At 34.1% G+C, this 14,963-nt stretch overlaps 1 protein-coding gene across 1 annotated transcript in view; it reads right to left on the bottom strand.

Annotated features, from left to right (window-relative positions):
- SHOC1 (shortage in chiasmata 1) overlaps positions 1-14,963 on the bottom strand; it is a 68,175-nt gene that overhangs the window by 49,445 nt on the left and 3,767 nt on the right. The window contains exons 2-7 of the mRNA XM_045081705.1: positions 12,300-12,484; positions 4,385-4,547; positions 4,081-4,177; positions 2,794-2,831; positions 1,880-2,010; positions 1,040-1,141 (exon numbers count right to left, since the gene is read on the bottom strand). Of these exons, the coding sequence (XP_044937640.1) occupies positions 1,040-1,141; positions 1,880-2,010; positions 2,794-2,831; positions 4,081-4,177; positions 4,385-4,547; positions 12,300-12,484 (716 nt within the window). The remainder of the gene's footprint in view (positions 1-1,039; positions 1,142-1,879; positions 2,011-2,793; positions 2,832-4,080; positions 4,178-4,384; positions 4,548-12,299; positions 12,485-14,963) is intronic.

The following is a 14,963-nucleotide window of genomic DNA, read 5'->3' on the forward strand; positions in this document are numbered from 1 at the left end:
TATCACATGCTATCTCAACAGTGGCAGTGGTGCTTTTAAAAAAATATATTAACAACTAAACTTTATTGTTCACTGTATGAGATAAATTCTAAGAGTTTTATGTTTAATAATGTTTTCCATTCTGACAAGTTATGTTGTTATGTACTTAGGAGCCAGTACTATTTTTATGTTCATACTAAATGAACCTACTATGTTCATACACAGGGTGGCCTTGAGAAACTGAAATTCATTTGTTCATAAGTAGTCAGTGTGTTTCTATCACTTCAAAAATAGAGCAAAAAACTTCCAAAGAGATGATTAATATGATTCAATTATAAATGTATCTAAAGGAGCACTGGGCTGGCTCAATCGGTTAAGTGTCAGACTCTTGATTTTGGCTCAGGTCATGATCTCAGCGTTGTGAGATTAGGCCACACACTGGGTGTTGGAACCTGTAAGATTCTCAATCTCTCTCTCTCTCTTTGCCTACCTTCCCCCACCCCCAACTAAAATAAAATACACGTAACTAAATAATAGTATCATCAACATGTTAAGAAGCAACACAAGTTGCATTAAAGTGGAACAAAAGATGATTCAGAGTCCAAATCTGGTATGATAATAATAGTAACATTAATGATAGGATTGCTTTGGGTGATTAAAAAGTTAAATTTACAAAAGTAAATTTAAGAGTCAACAAGATTACTAATACTGAGATTAAATAGAAAATTTTATTTACTGAACTATAATATCATAAGATTTCTGATTTTAATATTAATGCTATTTCTTCCATTTCTCTTCCTCAATCTTTGTAACTCTGTACATTACTCAGTTTTGTAACTCTGTACATCATTCAGTTTTGATGCCAGAAGGATAATGAGTTAATGACAGTAACAAATGTAAACAGACAGATAAGAGAAAAAAAATGACAAGCTGGATTGCAATAATCAAATTTTAAACATGAAAACTGTCTCACAGTAGACCTCACATGTGAATGTACTGTACTTTCACATCAGATATAGATAACTGCTGATAAACTCAATGATCTATCCAAAATTTCTACCTGGTTCACTGTACTCTGGTTCACAATGTTTTTGAATGGCCAAAATCTCTGTGGAGCTGCATTTTATATCCTCAATGTCAATTCCATGCTTAGTAGTAAGATCTGAAAAGTAAGAAAGTCTACTATCAGCATAAGTACTTCTGTAACAGTTTTTTTTGTAATGTCTGTTCCCGTTCTCAATGGATATCATAAATCTCCCTTCACTCCTCCCTCTGTATCTTTGATGATTTCAACTGGAATTTATAAAAGGGTAGTTAAATATTTGGGGTTAAATTGTCATTAGAAAGAATTCAACAATATTTACTAAATCTAACTAGGATAAAAGAAGCATCTATATTTTAGGTTATGATTCTCCCAGTCATCTGACTCCATGAATCAACGCCTTATTCTGATTTTCTGCACATCTAACGAGAGTCAGCATAGAAGTTGTTAGTGCTTTGTCATTGCTTATAAGAAAACAACTTTAAAAAATTAGTAAAGTCATATGTGATTTAGCTTTATTTGTATAATTATCTTGAACTGGTTAATTTCAGAGACATTTTAAGTCTGTAGTTATGTAAATTAACTTATATATACATATATATACATTAAGATATAAAGAGAAAGACAATGAGAAAAGAGTCTCACCAACAATAATTCTGAGATTTCACCATGTAAGCTAAAGAGCAGTTCTTAAAAATATGGAGGTTCAGAAAACAATTTAATCAATATATTTTATTTATTTATTTATTTTTTATTTTTTTAAAAATTTTTTAATTTTTTAAAATTAATCAATATATTTTTATAACAAACATTATTAAGTGGATTTCATAAGTAATAGATTTTTAAATTTGTTCTCACCTATTTTGAAAAGCTTTTCATTTTCATCTGCATAATTTATTATTTCTGGCACTAAGTTTAAGGATTCCTTTAGTTCGGAGAGTGACAGAATATCAACATCTTGTTTGAGGCTTGTAGGTATTAAGAATTCACACTCAGGCAAACTTGATGGCTGAAATAGTATAAGTAAAAGAGGCTTTTAGGGAGGTTTTCCAGATAAATATTTCTAGACTCATAAACATATGTAATTGTTGAATTGTTGTATCAAATTTTAAATTAAACATTCAAAATTTTTAATGTTATGAAAACATTTAAAAAAAAAAGGTATGGGGTGTCTGGGTGGCTCAGTGGGTTAAAGCCTCTGCCTTCCGCTCAGGTCATGATCTCAGGGTCCTGGGATCGAGCCCTGCTTCAGGCTCTTTGCTCAGTGGGGAGCCTGCTTCCCCCCTCTCTCTGCCTGCCTCTCTGCCTACTTGTGATCTCTGTCTGTCAAATAAATAAAATCTTTTTTAAAAAAAGGCATAATAGCCAAAAAATATATTACAAGCAATGTTCTGAGTATCATCCTTTATGGCCACTGATTACACTAGTGATGTACAGTATCCTCGATGCAGAAATATCTTCTTTTGGGCTAATAACAAATTTTTAAACTTCTGAATTAAAAATAATCACTGCAGTAGATGAGAGATGGTGAATGGGGAGAAATAAAAAGGGTAGATTAGGGGCGCCTGGGTGGCTCAGTGGGTTAAGCCGCTGCCTTCGGCTCAGGTCATGATCTCAGGGTCCTAGGATGGAGTCCCGCATCGGGCTCTCTGCTCAGTGGGGAGCCTGCTTCCCTCTCTCTCTCTCTCTGCCTACTTGTGATCTTTCTCTGTCAAATAAATAAATAAAATCTTTAAAAAAAAAAGTAGATGAAATGGAATGGATCTTCACTATACTCCATTAAATATGTTTCTCTTTCATTCCTACAGAACTAGATTCTATGTGCACAATTCTCAGAAATAATAAGTGAGGGAGAGAGGGACAAGGGAAAAGGGGATAATAAGTGAATTAATATTGTCACCATGTGTGTGATTTTTGTTTTTTTACCATGTGTGTTAAAATTTTTAACTGTAGGAGACTCTTTAAATGCCTTGAGATATCTTTATCTGTATCTAAGCTATATCTATCTCCTTTGAATTTTTTTTTTAAAGATTTTATTTATTTGACACACAGAGAGAGAGAGATCACAAGTAGTCAAAGAGGCAGGCAGAGAGAGAGGAGGAAGCAGGCTCCCTGCCAAGCAGAGAGCCCGATGCGGGACTTGATCCCAGGACTCTGAGATCATGACCTGAGCCGAAGGCAGAGGCTTAACCAACTGAACCACCCAGGTGCCCCTCCTTTGAATGTTTTAAGAAAAACCCCAAATGTGAAATATTTTCACATTCACAATATATTCACTTGTCTCAAAAAAAATGTTTAAGGTAACTCTGTAAATGCATCTATTTTATGTGGGCCTAGGTTTTTGAGTTTGTTAAACTGCAAAAAGTTATTTGCACTCTCAACTGCTAAAATTCTTTACATATTAATATTACAATAACAATTTTGTGTGCTTTGGAACTGTATACTAAAAAAGAGGGGTTGCCTTTGAGACATTTGATCTTTAATATGCAAGGATGCTATGTTCTTTATTAACCACTGGCAGAATCTAAAATGAAGTCTCAGAACATCTTTACTCTTACTACTTCAATGAGATCCTTTTTCTTACATAGTCTAAGTCCAATTTGTGTATAACTCACAAATCAAAATCAACATTTTTAGCTCTGGTTTCCAAATTTTTAACTAGAATATGACCACTTAATGTCCTACACCAGGTAGATTTATTAATATCATTAAGAGACATTTTTAAATTCACTATACCTGGGCTGCACAACAGACCAGTTCAAGCAGAATACATCTGAGTAGGACCCAGGCTTCAGTATTTTATTAAAACTCTCCAAGTAATACCAATGTGTAGACAAGGTTTAGAACCACTATCTTAAAGTAAATTTGACTTCATTATTGATATATTTAACCCATTACCAAGTTTTTTTTTAACTTGACATTAGTAGATGGTCAATGTATATTACTAAAATTATAAAAGTATGCTTTAAATTTAAAAAAAGTAAAAAAAATAAGTGTGCTTTACTAACTTTTATAAAAATATTACTTTAAGCAATTATTATAGTTTTATGTAAACCTACTGTATCTTCTAGCTTTTCCTGACAAAAGTTCTCTTTATCCATGTAAAAATCTTCTTTCACTAGACCCTTCAAATCTTCTTGAAAAGAGAAACATTCCCTTAACAACAACAACAAAAAAATATTAGTGTTTAACTAAAAGCAAGGTACATACCAAATGTGGCCAATCAAATTAAATAATAATTTAATACAATGATTAAAACTGGAATCTATGTAAATAAATGATAATTTATTATTGATAATGTCTAGACTTAAGAGCATACAAAGAGTATTTTCTCCTTTAAAAACATTTACATCAATTAAGTACCTGAAGAAATTAGCTTCTGTGAAGATCTGTCCTTTGAAATCTAAAATGGGGTCCTTTACTAAAAATAGTTTTAGCCTACTCAACAAAGTATGCAAAGTTGGTAGCTGACTTTTATAGGTCATCAAGTTATTTAAAAAAATTATTTCTTCATCAATAGACAAATCTGAAAAAAGAAATATAAAGGAATAAGAAAAAAAATCTAAAAGTTATACAAAGGGATCTAGATAGTTACTGTAGTCAGACATTCACACACACTTTAATTTTTTAGTTCTTCATTGTATTGTGCATATAAAGCATACAGCATAGGATTAGCATATAGCTAAAAGCTCAATAAATTTTAGTTATTACTTAGTACACCTGACTAGTAACCAAATATCCTGAAAGAGTTGTAATGTTCATTTTCTTTTAAACGAGGATTAGTTTAATCAATGGAGGAAAATATCTTGCAGCCTTATGTTTGAAAACAGTCAGGGGTAGCCTAAGCAAAGTCATAAAGAAATAAAAGCATTTGACTTTTGTGGAACCTAGTCTTTTCTCTGCATCATTTTACCTCTTAAAGTCTCTAATTCGTCCCTAGAGGCTCTGAGATGTAGGGGAAGAGATGGTCTACAAAACCTATAAATGAGATCCATTTGGACTCTATCATTGCAATGACAAAAAAAAACTTTCTATTGTAAAATAGAAATAAAACTTTCACTGTAAAATTTATTACAATGAAGGTTACATGGCAAAATATCTACTTGAGAAGTGTGATACATTTTATGTATTAGAAAACACTACTGCTAACAGTTAATTGCTGGAATAAATTTCTCCTATCCCCAACCTACTATATTCAGGTTACTTTAAAATCTTAGCCAACTGTGTCAGTGCTTTAACAGTTTCTGAGCCAAGGAAGGGATCATAAAACCTGCTCCCATTCTTTAATAAGTTCCTGAGTGGAAAGAAGAAAAGGAAAATAGAAGTTCAGATGAAGAAATGTTCAGAAAGCCAGACTCCCCAAAGCAAAAGCTACATTGAAGAGAGAGCAACAATTTCTTGTTCTGGGTAGTGACCTTTCAGTTAGGTAAATTTAGAATAACATGAGAGAGGAATAGCCTGGAATGATGTCTCCCATGACCAACCATTGGTATGCATATGTTTAATAAATATGTGGTGTTAAACAAGCAACCACGAAACACCCCTTTGCCTAGTGCCACCTTGAAATGCCAAAAGAGAAGTTGTTCCATTAACAAGCCTCTTGAGAGATTACTTATCTGAACCTGCTAAGTTCCTGATAATTTTGTAGCTAAGAGCTTCCCATGACAAATCTGGCATAGTTCTTTTATATACCAAAGAGAGCAAGCAAATCAATTCCATATCTAAACAGGGCTTAGGTGAGATAATTAAAGATGCTTCATTTGTACATCCACTCTGAAAGTATTAATGAAGTCATGTTAATAGTAAAAACCCAAACAGCATTTACTTATATCCCTCTCTCCATCTTCCATTCGTACAGGCTCATCCTAGTATTTCTGCAAGTCCAAGAAAAGAAACATCTATCAGTTATGAGATCTTGTTTTCCAACCACCCGTATTTGACAGAGCCGCTTGAGGGCAGCATCACACCACAACCAATGTTTTTAGTCAATACACAAAAGTTGTTTTAGGAGGTGCTACTTCCTTATATTCTTAAGGTTATACTTTTCCTGGTGTTCTTACTTTATTACAGCTCTTCTATTACCAACACAAATATGAGGAGACGGTTCTCCTTTATTGTAAAGAAGTGTTAAATTGTCACAAAGAAAGAAAATTTTAGCTAGTTAACTATGAAAAGAAACAGAAAATAGAGGTCTACTTGGCAGAAGATTGTTCTACCTAGAAAACCCAAGCTAACTAAATGAAAACAAAAAAAGGAGTTCACTACGTGTCTGATAAGAAAGAACTGTAAAATATCTGATTTTCAGGCATACATAAAAACCCCCCAAATTAATGGAAAATTCATTCATAATGGTAACAAGTATACAAACATCAAGGAATCAACATAATAAAATGTACAGAGAGTATATGCAGGAAACCACAAAATTTTAATGAGAACCACTTAAAAAGTTGAATAAAAGGCAAGATAAACCATTGTCCTGGCTAGTAAGACTACGGTTAAAAAAAAAAGTGAAAAAACACAATGACATTTCAATTTCTCAAGAGATCCGTTTTGGAACTTGAAAAACTGATTTACTGAAAGTAAATCTAGAAGAATAAAAATGTGAGTCTAGGAAAAAATAACAAAAAAGAAGAGACTATTAATACATGTTATAATTACATATTAAATGGAACTGTATGATACAATAATAGAAAAATCAATAGAACAAAATAGAAAATCCAGACACACTCTAATGTGGGCAAGGATTTAGCATATTTTCTAAGTGGCTTTTCCAATCAGTAGAGAGAAGAAAGACTATTCCATAAGTGATACTGAGATGACTGCCAAAACATTTGGAAAAAAATACTTTTAACCCTTACTTTTTTTTTTTTTTAAAGATTTTATTTATTTATTTGACAGAGATCACAAGTAGGCAGAGAGGCAGGCAGAGAGAGAGAGAGAGAGAGGGAAGCAGGCTTCCTGCGGAGCAGGGAGCCCGATGTGGGGCTCGATCCCAGGACCCTGAGATCATGACCCGAGCCGAAGGCAGCAGCCCAAACCACTGAGCCACCCAGGCGCCCCAACCCTTACTTTTAAACATATACCAAAATCTTAAGGAAAACCTTAAAGAAAATATGAATAAATATTCATCTAATTTAAGGAAGAATTTTCTAAGTATAAAAGCAATGAAAGAAACCTTAAAGGGAAACACTGATGGGACTGGTTAGTTTTAAAGATGTATGAAATATCTCTTTGACATACACAGATAAAATATAAGAATAGAAAAATACATAAAAGAATCACTTCACACATAAAAATATGCAAATAGCCAGTAAACATGAAGGATTTTTTATAAGTTTTATTACTTAGAGACAGAGCATGTGTGCAAGGCACACAAGTGCAAGGAGGTGGGGAGGGCAGAGAGGGAGAGGGAGAGAATCTCTTACAGACTCCCTTACCCAGCATGGAGCCTCATTCAGGGCTTGGTCCCATGACCTTGAGATCATGAGCCATGCCAAAATCAAGAGTTAGATGCTCAACCAACTGAGCGACCCAAGCATCCCAAACATGAATAATTTTTAAAGTCTAAGTAAAAACAACTTTTGTCCATCACATTGGTTAAAATGTATTAATACAATATCAGTAGTAATATATCCAATGACAATAAGGCTGGTATGAACAGGATATTCTCATATCATGCTTGTGGATGTATAGCTAAAAGAAACACTTATATCAAATAATTCCATTTCCATGAATTTACTCTATGGAAAGAAGTGGAAATGGAAGCATATATTTATGTCCATACTTGAATTTAAAAACAACATTAGTGTTCTCAAATTGGGAATGAATGATACATACATAAGATTTAAAACTGCAGTCACTAAAAGCCATCCTTTTGAAGACAAGTATATGGTGAGATGTTCCCAAGATAATGTTAACATTTAAAAATAATATAATGCAGATACAATATGATCCCAATAGCAAAATGACTTATGTTTAGATTATAGGCTTGAAAGTTTTTAATAAAGGGACATTCTACATATTTAGGATGTAGATATCAATGGATGTAGAAAACATTAATAAAATTCAGTTCTCATTCATGATCAAAAACTCTCAGTGAACTCGGAACAGAAAGAGCTTCCTCAACCCAATAAATTCTTCCCAACATTTAACCACTGAAACTGACATAAACATTGTAAATGATTCACCACCTGAAATGATATTTACATCATCTTTAATGATGAAATTTTAAAGTATTTCCTTTAGTGTCAAGAACAAGACGAGGATGACAACATCGCTGCTTCTATTAAACAATGTACTGTAGGTCCTAGTAAGCACAATAACACACACACACACACAAGATATAAATGTTGTGAAGGAAGAAACAGATGGTCAACAAAATCACTGTCTTAAAGAGGTATCTGTTCTCCCACTGCAGAGTACTCACAACAGCCAAGGTGTGGAAACCATGTAAGTGTCTCTCCACAGATGAATGGATAAAAAAAAAAGTGTTTTAAGGAAAATAGGTTTTATACACACAGACACAAGAAAATATTGTTCAACCTTGAAAAAGAAGGAAATTCTGCCATTTGCAATATGGGTGAACATGGAGGACATTTTGCTAAGTGAAATAAACCAGGCAGAGAACAACAAATACTGCATGGTATTACTTGTATGTGGAATCTTTATTTATTTTTTATTTTTTATTTTTATTATTTATTTATTTATTTGACAGGCATAGATCACAAGTGGGCAGAGAGGCAGGCAGAGAGAAAGGTGGAAGCAGGCTCCCTGCTAAGCAGACAGCCCAATGCAGGACTTGATCCCAGGACCCTGGGATCATGACCTGAGCCAAAGGCAGAGGCTTAACCCACTGAGCCACCCAGGCGCCCCTACATGGAATCTTTAAAAAAAAAAAAAAAATGGAACTAATGTAAACAGAGAGTGGAATGGTGGTTGCCAGGGACTGAGGCTGGGCTGTGGGGAATAGGGAGAGTCTGGTAAAACAGTACAAACCTCCAGTTATAAGGTAAGTAAAGTATGAGGATCTGATGTATAAAATGGTAATTACAGTTGATACTACATAACTGAAATTTGCTAAGAAAATAGAACTTAAGTGTTCTTACCAAAAAGAAAAAGAAAAAAAGAAGGTAAGTGATGTGAAGTGATGGATGTGTTAATTCAATGATGGAAATCTTTTACAATATATACATGTGTTAAGCCACCACATTGCACACCTTAAATACATTTTAAAAAAGGAAAAAATATGGCTAGTTGAAGTCAGAGGACTGCTACTTTTTATTATAAATTTTGAGTAACTATTTGATACTTGAAACTGTCTGCATGTACAATTTTTTTCTAAATTAAAAATAAATGGATGCCTGGGTGGTGCAGTCAGTTAAGCATCCAACTCATTTCATGATCTCAGGGTGGTGGGATTGAGCCTTGTGATGGGTTCTGTGCTCAGCGCAGAGTTTGCTTAAGACTCTCTCTGCCCCTCTCCTCTCTCTCTCTGAAATAAATAAATATTTAAAAAATAATAAAAATTAAATTAAATAAAAATAAAAAAGCTACATTTGCATTTGCTTATATATTTGTTGGACATCTGAATGGATATTCATAAAATAATTACATTTATTAATAAATATGTGAATGTTGTAGAAATATTAGCACATATTAACAAACCAATAAACAATAAAACATTTGATTAATTTATTTGAGAGACAGTGAGCAAAAGAGAGAGCATAAGCCCTGGGGGAGAAGCAGAGGGAGAAGAAGCAGAGTCCCCACTGAGCAGGGAGCCTGATATGGGGTTCAATCCCAGGACTACAAGATCATAACCTGAGCTAAAGGCAGACACTCAACCAACTGAGCCACCCAGATGCCCCACAATAAAAGAAAATTACTCACTGTTTTTATGTCTTAAAGAAATATAGGTTTTTAAATTAAGTTATAATTTAGCAATTGACTAAATTTCTTTTAAGACAGAAAATTTACAGTATCAATTGAATTTCAAAACGTAATGCATTCCTTTGGATTTAGACACTGAGGCCAAAGTATCTATAAATCTGGCAGCAATCAATATAGCTGCAAAGAAAATAAATGAAATTGCAAATCTAAATTTATAGAATGATGTCTAATGACAGAGGACCCCTCAGGCAATACAGGATATGGACAATTTATATGTATTTCAGAAACCCAAGTATATTTTCATTCGATGAATAATAGTTAAGGAAGCTTCTGACTCTGGTTGATGATATTATAAAGTTTACCAATAACAGCTTGCAGTTTTCCACATTAATAATAGCTATGTTTGGGGCGCCTGGGTGGCTCAGTGGGTTAAGCCGCTGCCTTCGGCTCAGGTCATGATCTCAGGGTTCTGGGATCGAGTCCCGCATCGGGCTCTCTGCTCAGCAGGGAGCCTGCTTCCCTCTCTCTCTCTCTGCCTGCCTCTCCGTCTGCTTGTGATTTCTGTCAAATAAATAAATAAAATCTTAAAAAAAAATAATAGCTATGTTTGGATATCTTTTATTTTTTATAAACTATCTCATTACATGTACAAATATATTAGTTGATCCCCACAAACATTTTTATAAGAAATTAGAAGAATAAGTTTAAAAAATTAAGGAAGAAAATTGAAAACTATAAAATTTTTAGCTACTGACTTCAAATTGTACCACATTTTATTTTATTTATTTTTTTTAAGATTTTATTTATTTCTTTGACAGAGACAGATCAGAAGTAGGCAGAGAGGAAGGCAGAGAGAGGAGGAAGCAGGCTCCCTGCCGAGCAGAGAGCCCGATGCGGGACTCGATCCCAGGACCCTGAGATCATGACCTGAGCTGAAGGCAGAGGCTTTAACCCACTGAGCCACCCAGGCGCTCCTTGTACCACATTTTAAAAGTAGATTTGGACTACAATCAAATCTTCCAAATCTTTAAGAGTGAATTTGGACTATGATCAAATCTTCATTTGGACTATGATCAAATTCAGATTATTCCTAATATAACATGTTCTCAAGTTTAGTCTTTATTTTTTCTTAAAGATTTTATTTTTAGAGAGAAAGAGAGTGTGTGCATGAGTGAGCAGGGGGAGGGGTAGAGGGGGAGGAAGAGGGAGAGAAGCAGACTCCACACTGAATGCAGAGCCACACCTGGGGCTCCATCTCAACCCTAAGATCATAACCTGATCTGAAATCGAGTCAGATGCTTAACCAACTGAGCCCTCCAGGTACTGTTCAAGTTTATTCTTTAACGCAATCTAATTCTCATTTTAAACTGAGAGGGATCTAACTCTGCATCATCACACACCTATCTGCCAACACTAAAAATTTAAACACAATTTATGTATTTACATAAAAATAGACATTTAAGAACCAAATTATTATATATTCTACATCTATTAGATTATTGTAGCTCAAGCTATAGTATATCTTAAACTTTATTTTAAAGGACCAGTTATTGTACATACCAGAAAGTTAGTTCTCAGCAAGTTTTTATACAATTGGAAGGATTCAGCACCCTCTAGTAGGGATGAAAATTTGGAATACAGCTTGGATAAAATGTACTTTAATTATTAATTATGGTAAATTTGTAAAAATGAGGTGAATTTCCTGATCTAATACTACAATGACTCCATCTCTACTTTGAATTATGGTTTCATATCAATCAGATCAGATTCAAAATCTTGAGCATATTTTGAAAATAAAATACAGCATCATTTAGTAATCTGCTGGTTTTTTTTTTTTTTTGTTTTTGTTTTTTTTTTTTTTTTTTTTTTAAAGATTTTATTTATTTATTTGACAGAGAGAAATCACAAGTACACTGAGAGGCAGGCAGAGAGAGAGAGAGAGAAGGAAGCAGGCTCCCTGCTGAGCAGAGAGCCCGACACGGGACTCGATCCCAGGACCCTGAGATCATGACCTGAGCCGAAGGCAGCGGCTTAACCCACTGAGCCACCCAGGCGCCCAGTAATCTGCTGTTTTAATGTTATACCAAATTGCTCTGTCATCAGGTCTGATTATGGTAACATGGTGTGGGCATACTATGATCAAATCCCTGACACTATTTTGATGCCCAACACACATAAACCCCCCCAAACAACCAAATTCACAAAAAAGGGACTAATTTGAAAGAGAAAGTATTTCCCTAATGTGGCAAAGTTTAGAATTACAATTTTGCAGGTGGATACCTTTAATAAAATAGAAAATTAAAAATAGAATAAAACAGAAAAACACAAAAATGAAAATCTGCATGTTATTAAGAAATGTTTTATAACAATAGAAATAATAAATGTTTACCTTCATTCTGTGTTTGAAGTGCTGGACATTTTCCTAAACCGCTGACAAGTGTAAAGACTTCGGTGTAATCCTTACGGGTATATAAACTGGCTTCCTCTACATCAGTTTGGGAGTTTGGGTTTGAACTTGGAACAACTTCCTCAAACATACAGTCAATCTGAGTCACCACTCCTGTAATTGTTTTTCTATGACATAAAATTACTGATTTTATGTATGTCCTATTTTAAAACATCTTTATAAATAGTATATGTTCTTTGTAGAAAAATTACAAAATTCCAACAGATACAGAGAAAAGTTACCCATAGCCCCAACAATCAAGAAATAAATTAAAAAATTATGTATTTTCACAATTACTTTTGGATATTTTTAAACAAAAGTAGATTCATATACATAGTATTATGAAACCTGCCTTTTCTGGTAAACAATAAAACATGAGCACATTTATATGTCAGTCAATGTACATTCACTTCATTTTTGATAAACAGGATCCCACTGCATTGGTAGGCCATAATTTACTGAAAGAGTTTCTTATTGTTGGCAATTTAAATTTGTTGTAATCATCTGCTATTATAATGCAAGTAACATCTTTGTGCACTTGCCTGTTTTCCAAAATATGTTTCCTAAAAATGGAAATGATCAAATTAAATGTCAGATTTTCAGACTTTGCCATGCACTGCCAAGTTGCCCTTGTATTGGATGTTCAATGTTTGTTTTCCCACATCATTATCCAACCTTTTATATTCTGTTTTTCATCCTGGGAGGCGCATCTCCATGACTGAACTAAGCTCCCTTGCTCTCTGGCTTCTGGTTGGGTTTGGCCAATAGGACGTATTGACAGGAGATCAACGTTGGGAAGAGAGACAAGTTAGGATATTATTGTTCCCAAATGCTTCTCTCCTGGGCCACAGTTTAGAAGTGGCTGCATTCTACCAAGAGTTACATCTCTTGTCAGACAGGCCCTCTCCTAAGCTAGTTGTAGTTCTTACTGGTCTGATTACTGCTCAGTCCCCTTGTTCCTACAAGCTTAGAGTGTTAACAACTTCTTGCTGTTTGGGGGCACTTTTTTTGGGGGAGGCTCCCTTGAACTTGCCACCTTGCCATACCTTGCCTATTTCCTGATTCATTCAGGTATATCTGCCACTGTCTGCAATATTGGGAGATTTGGACTTTTTATAAGAGAACTTTTTAATGAATTTTTCTGACAAATATATTATTGGCAATTTAACTATACATTCAAATATACCCCTTTCCCCCTGATATCCTAAAATATTTTAGTCTCAATAATTCCCTACCCAGACTGAGAGAACCAAAGTCAGTATCATTCCCTATGTAATTGGAGAAAAATGAATATGCCATATCTTCAAATCATATATAGAAAAGTCTCTAAAGTTTCTCCCTGACTCTAAGAAAATACAGGGCACAAGAAAAGATATTTCAACTTACCCAGGTCCATATTACTCATGAGACCATTGATTCCTATGGGAATCTTTATAGACTTCTAAACTTAGCATTTATACCACAATTATCTTTTTTTGTTTTAAATGTTACTAATAGGGTCAGTACTTTGTAATATTCCTTGGTATTAGAGTTTTGGAAAAAAAAACAGTCAATTCTCTTCCTCTAGATATAAAGTTTCTATGAAGAAAAGTAATTCCTGGATCTCTTCCTACTTCTGAGTCCAGTATTATCTATTCTTTGTTCACTGGTGTCACCTTTTCACCTAACCTGTAGTACTGATATTTCTCAGGATTCCAATCTGGATTGTGTTTGCTTTCTTTCCATATCATTCTATCTGGGTAAGTTCATCCACTCCAATTCACTAATTCTTTAACTTAAATGAAATATTTACTGAGTGTCCACAGCGTGCTAATACCATTTTAGGCACTAAGAATGGAGTGATAGAGCAAAACAAAGTTCTTACCCCCATGAAGCTTACCTGTTAACAGAATGATAGACAAACAAATAGCATAATTTCAGGTGGCAAAAAACTGTTATGAATAAAATAAAATATTAGGATACCAAGTAACAGCCAGAGAGTTGGTAGGAGGTCTATTTTGGAGAGCAGCCAGATGAGGAGCTGATAATTCCACAGCTACCTGAATAAGGATAGGAAGTGACCCATACAAAGGCCTAAAGTAGTGGAACAGGGTTGGTATAGTCTCAGAAAAGCACAAATGTTAGGGTTATTGGAAAAGAGTAAGGTTGGATAGGTAGGAAGGGACCAGATCATGTTGGGTATTACAGCACCTGGTAAGAACTTTGAGTTTTGTTCTATGTGCAATGGGATACTGTCAGTAGGTTCTAACAGAGATAGTTCATGATCTGATTTGTGTCTTTAAAAAAAAGTTCCAGGAAAACTATTAGAAGAAAATAGAGGAGTAAATCCTCATGACTTTGGATTAGGCAAAGCTTTCTCAGATATGATGCCAAAAGCCCAAGTGACAAAAGAAAAAATAGATAAATTGGACTTCATCAAAAATTTTTAAAAACTGTGCTTCAAAGGATACTATTAATAAAGTGGAAAGATAATCCACAGAAGAAAATATTTGTAAATCATGTGTCTGATAAGGGACTTGTATCTAGACTGTGTAGCAAAACTCTTAAAATTCAATTTTAAAAAGACACAAAAAACAACTGAAAAATGGGCTAAGAATTTAAATAAAC

The sequence above is a fragment of the Mustela putorius genome, unplaced genomic scaffold (assembly GCF_011764305.1).
Source record: "Mustela putorius furo isolate JIRA1106 unplaced genomic scaffold, ASM1176430v1.1 tig00000580_pilon_pilon_pilon, whole genome shotgun sequence".
Lineage (NCBI taxonomy): Eukaryota > Metazoa > Chordata > Mammalia > Carnivora > Mustelidae > Mustela > Mustela putorius.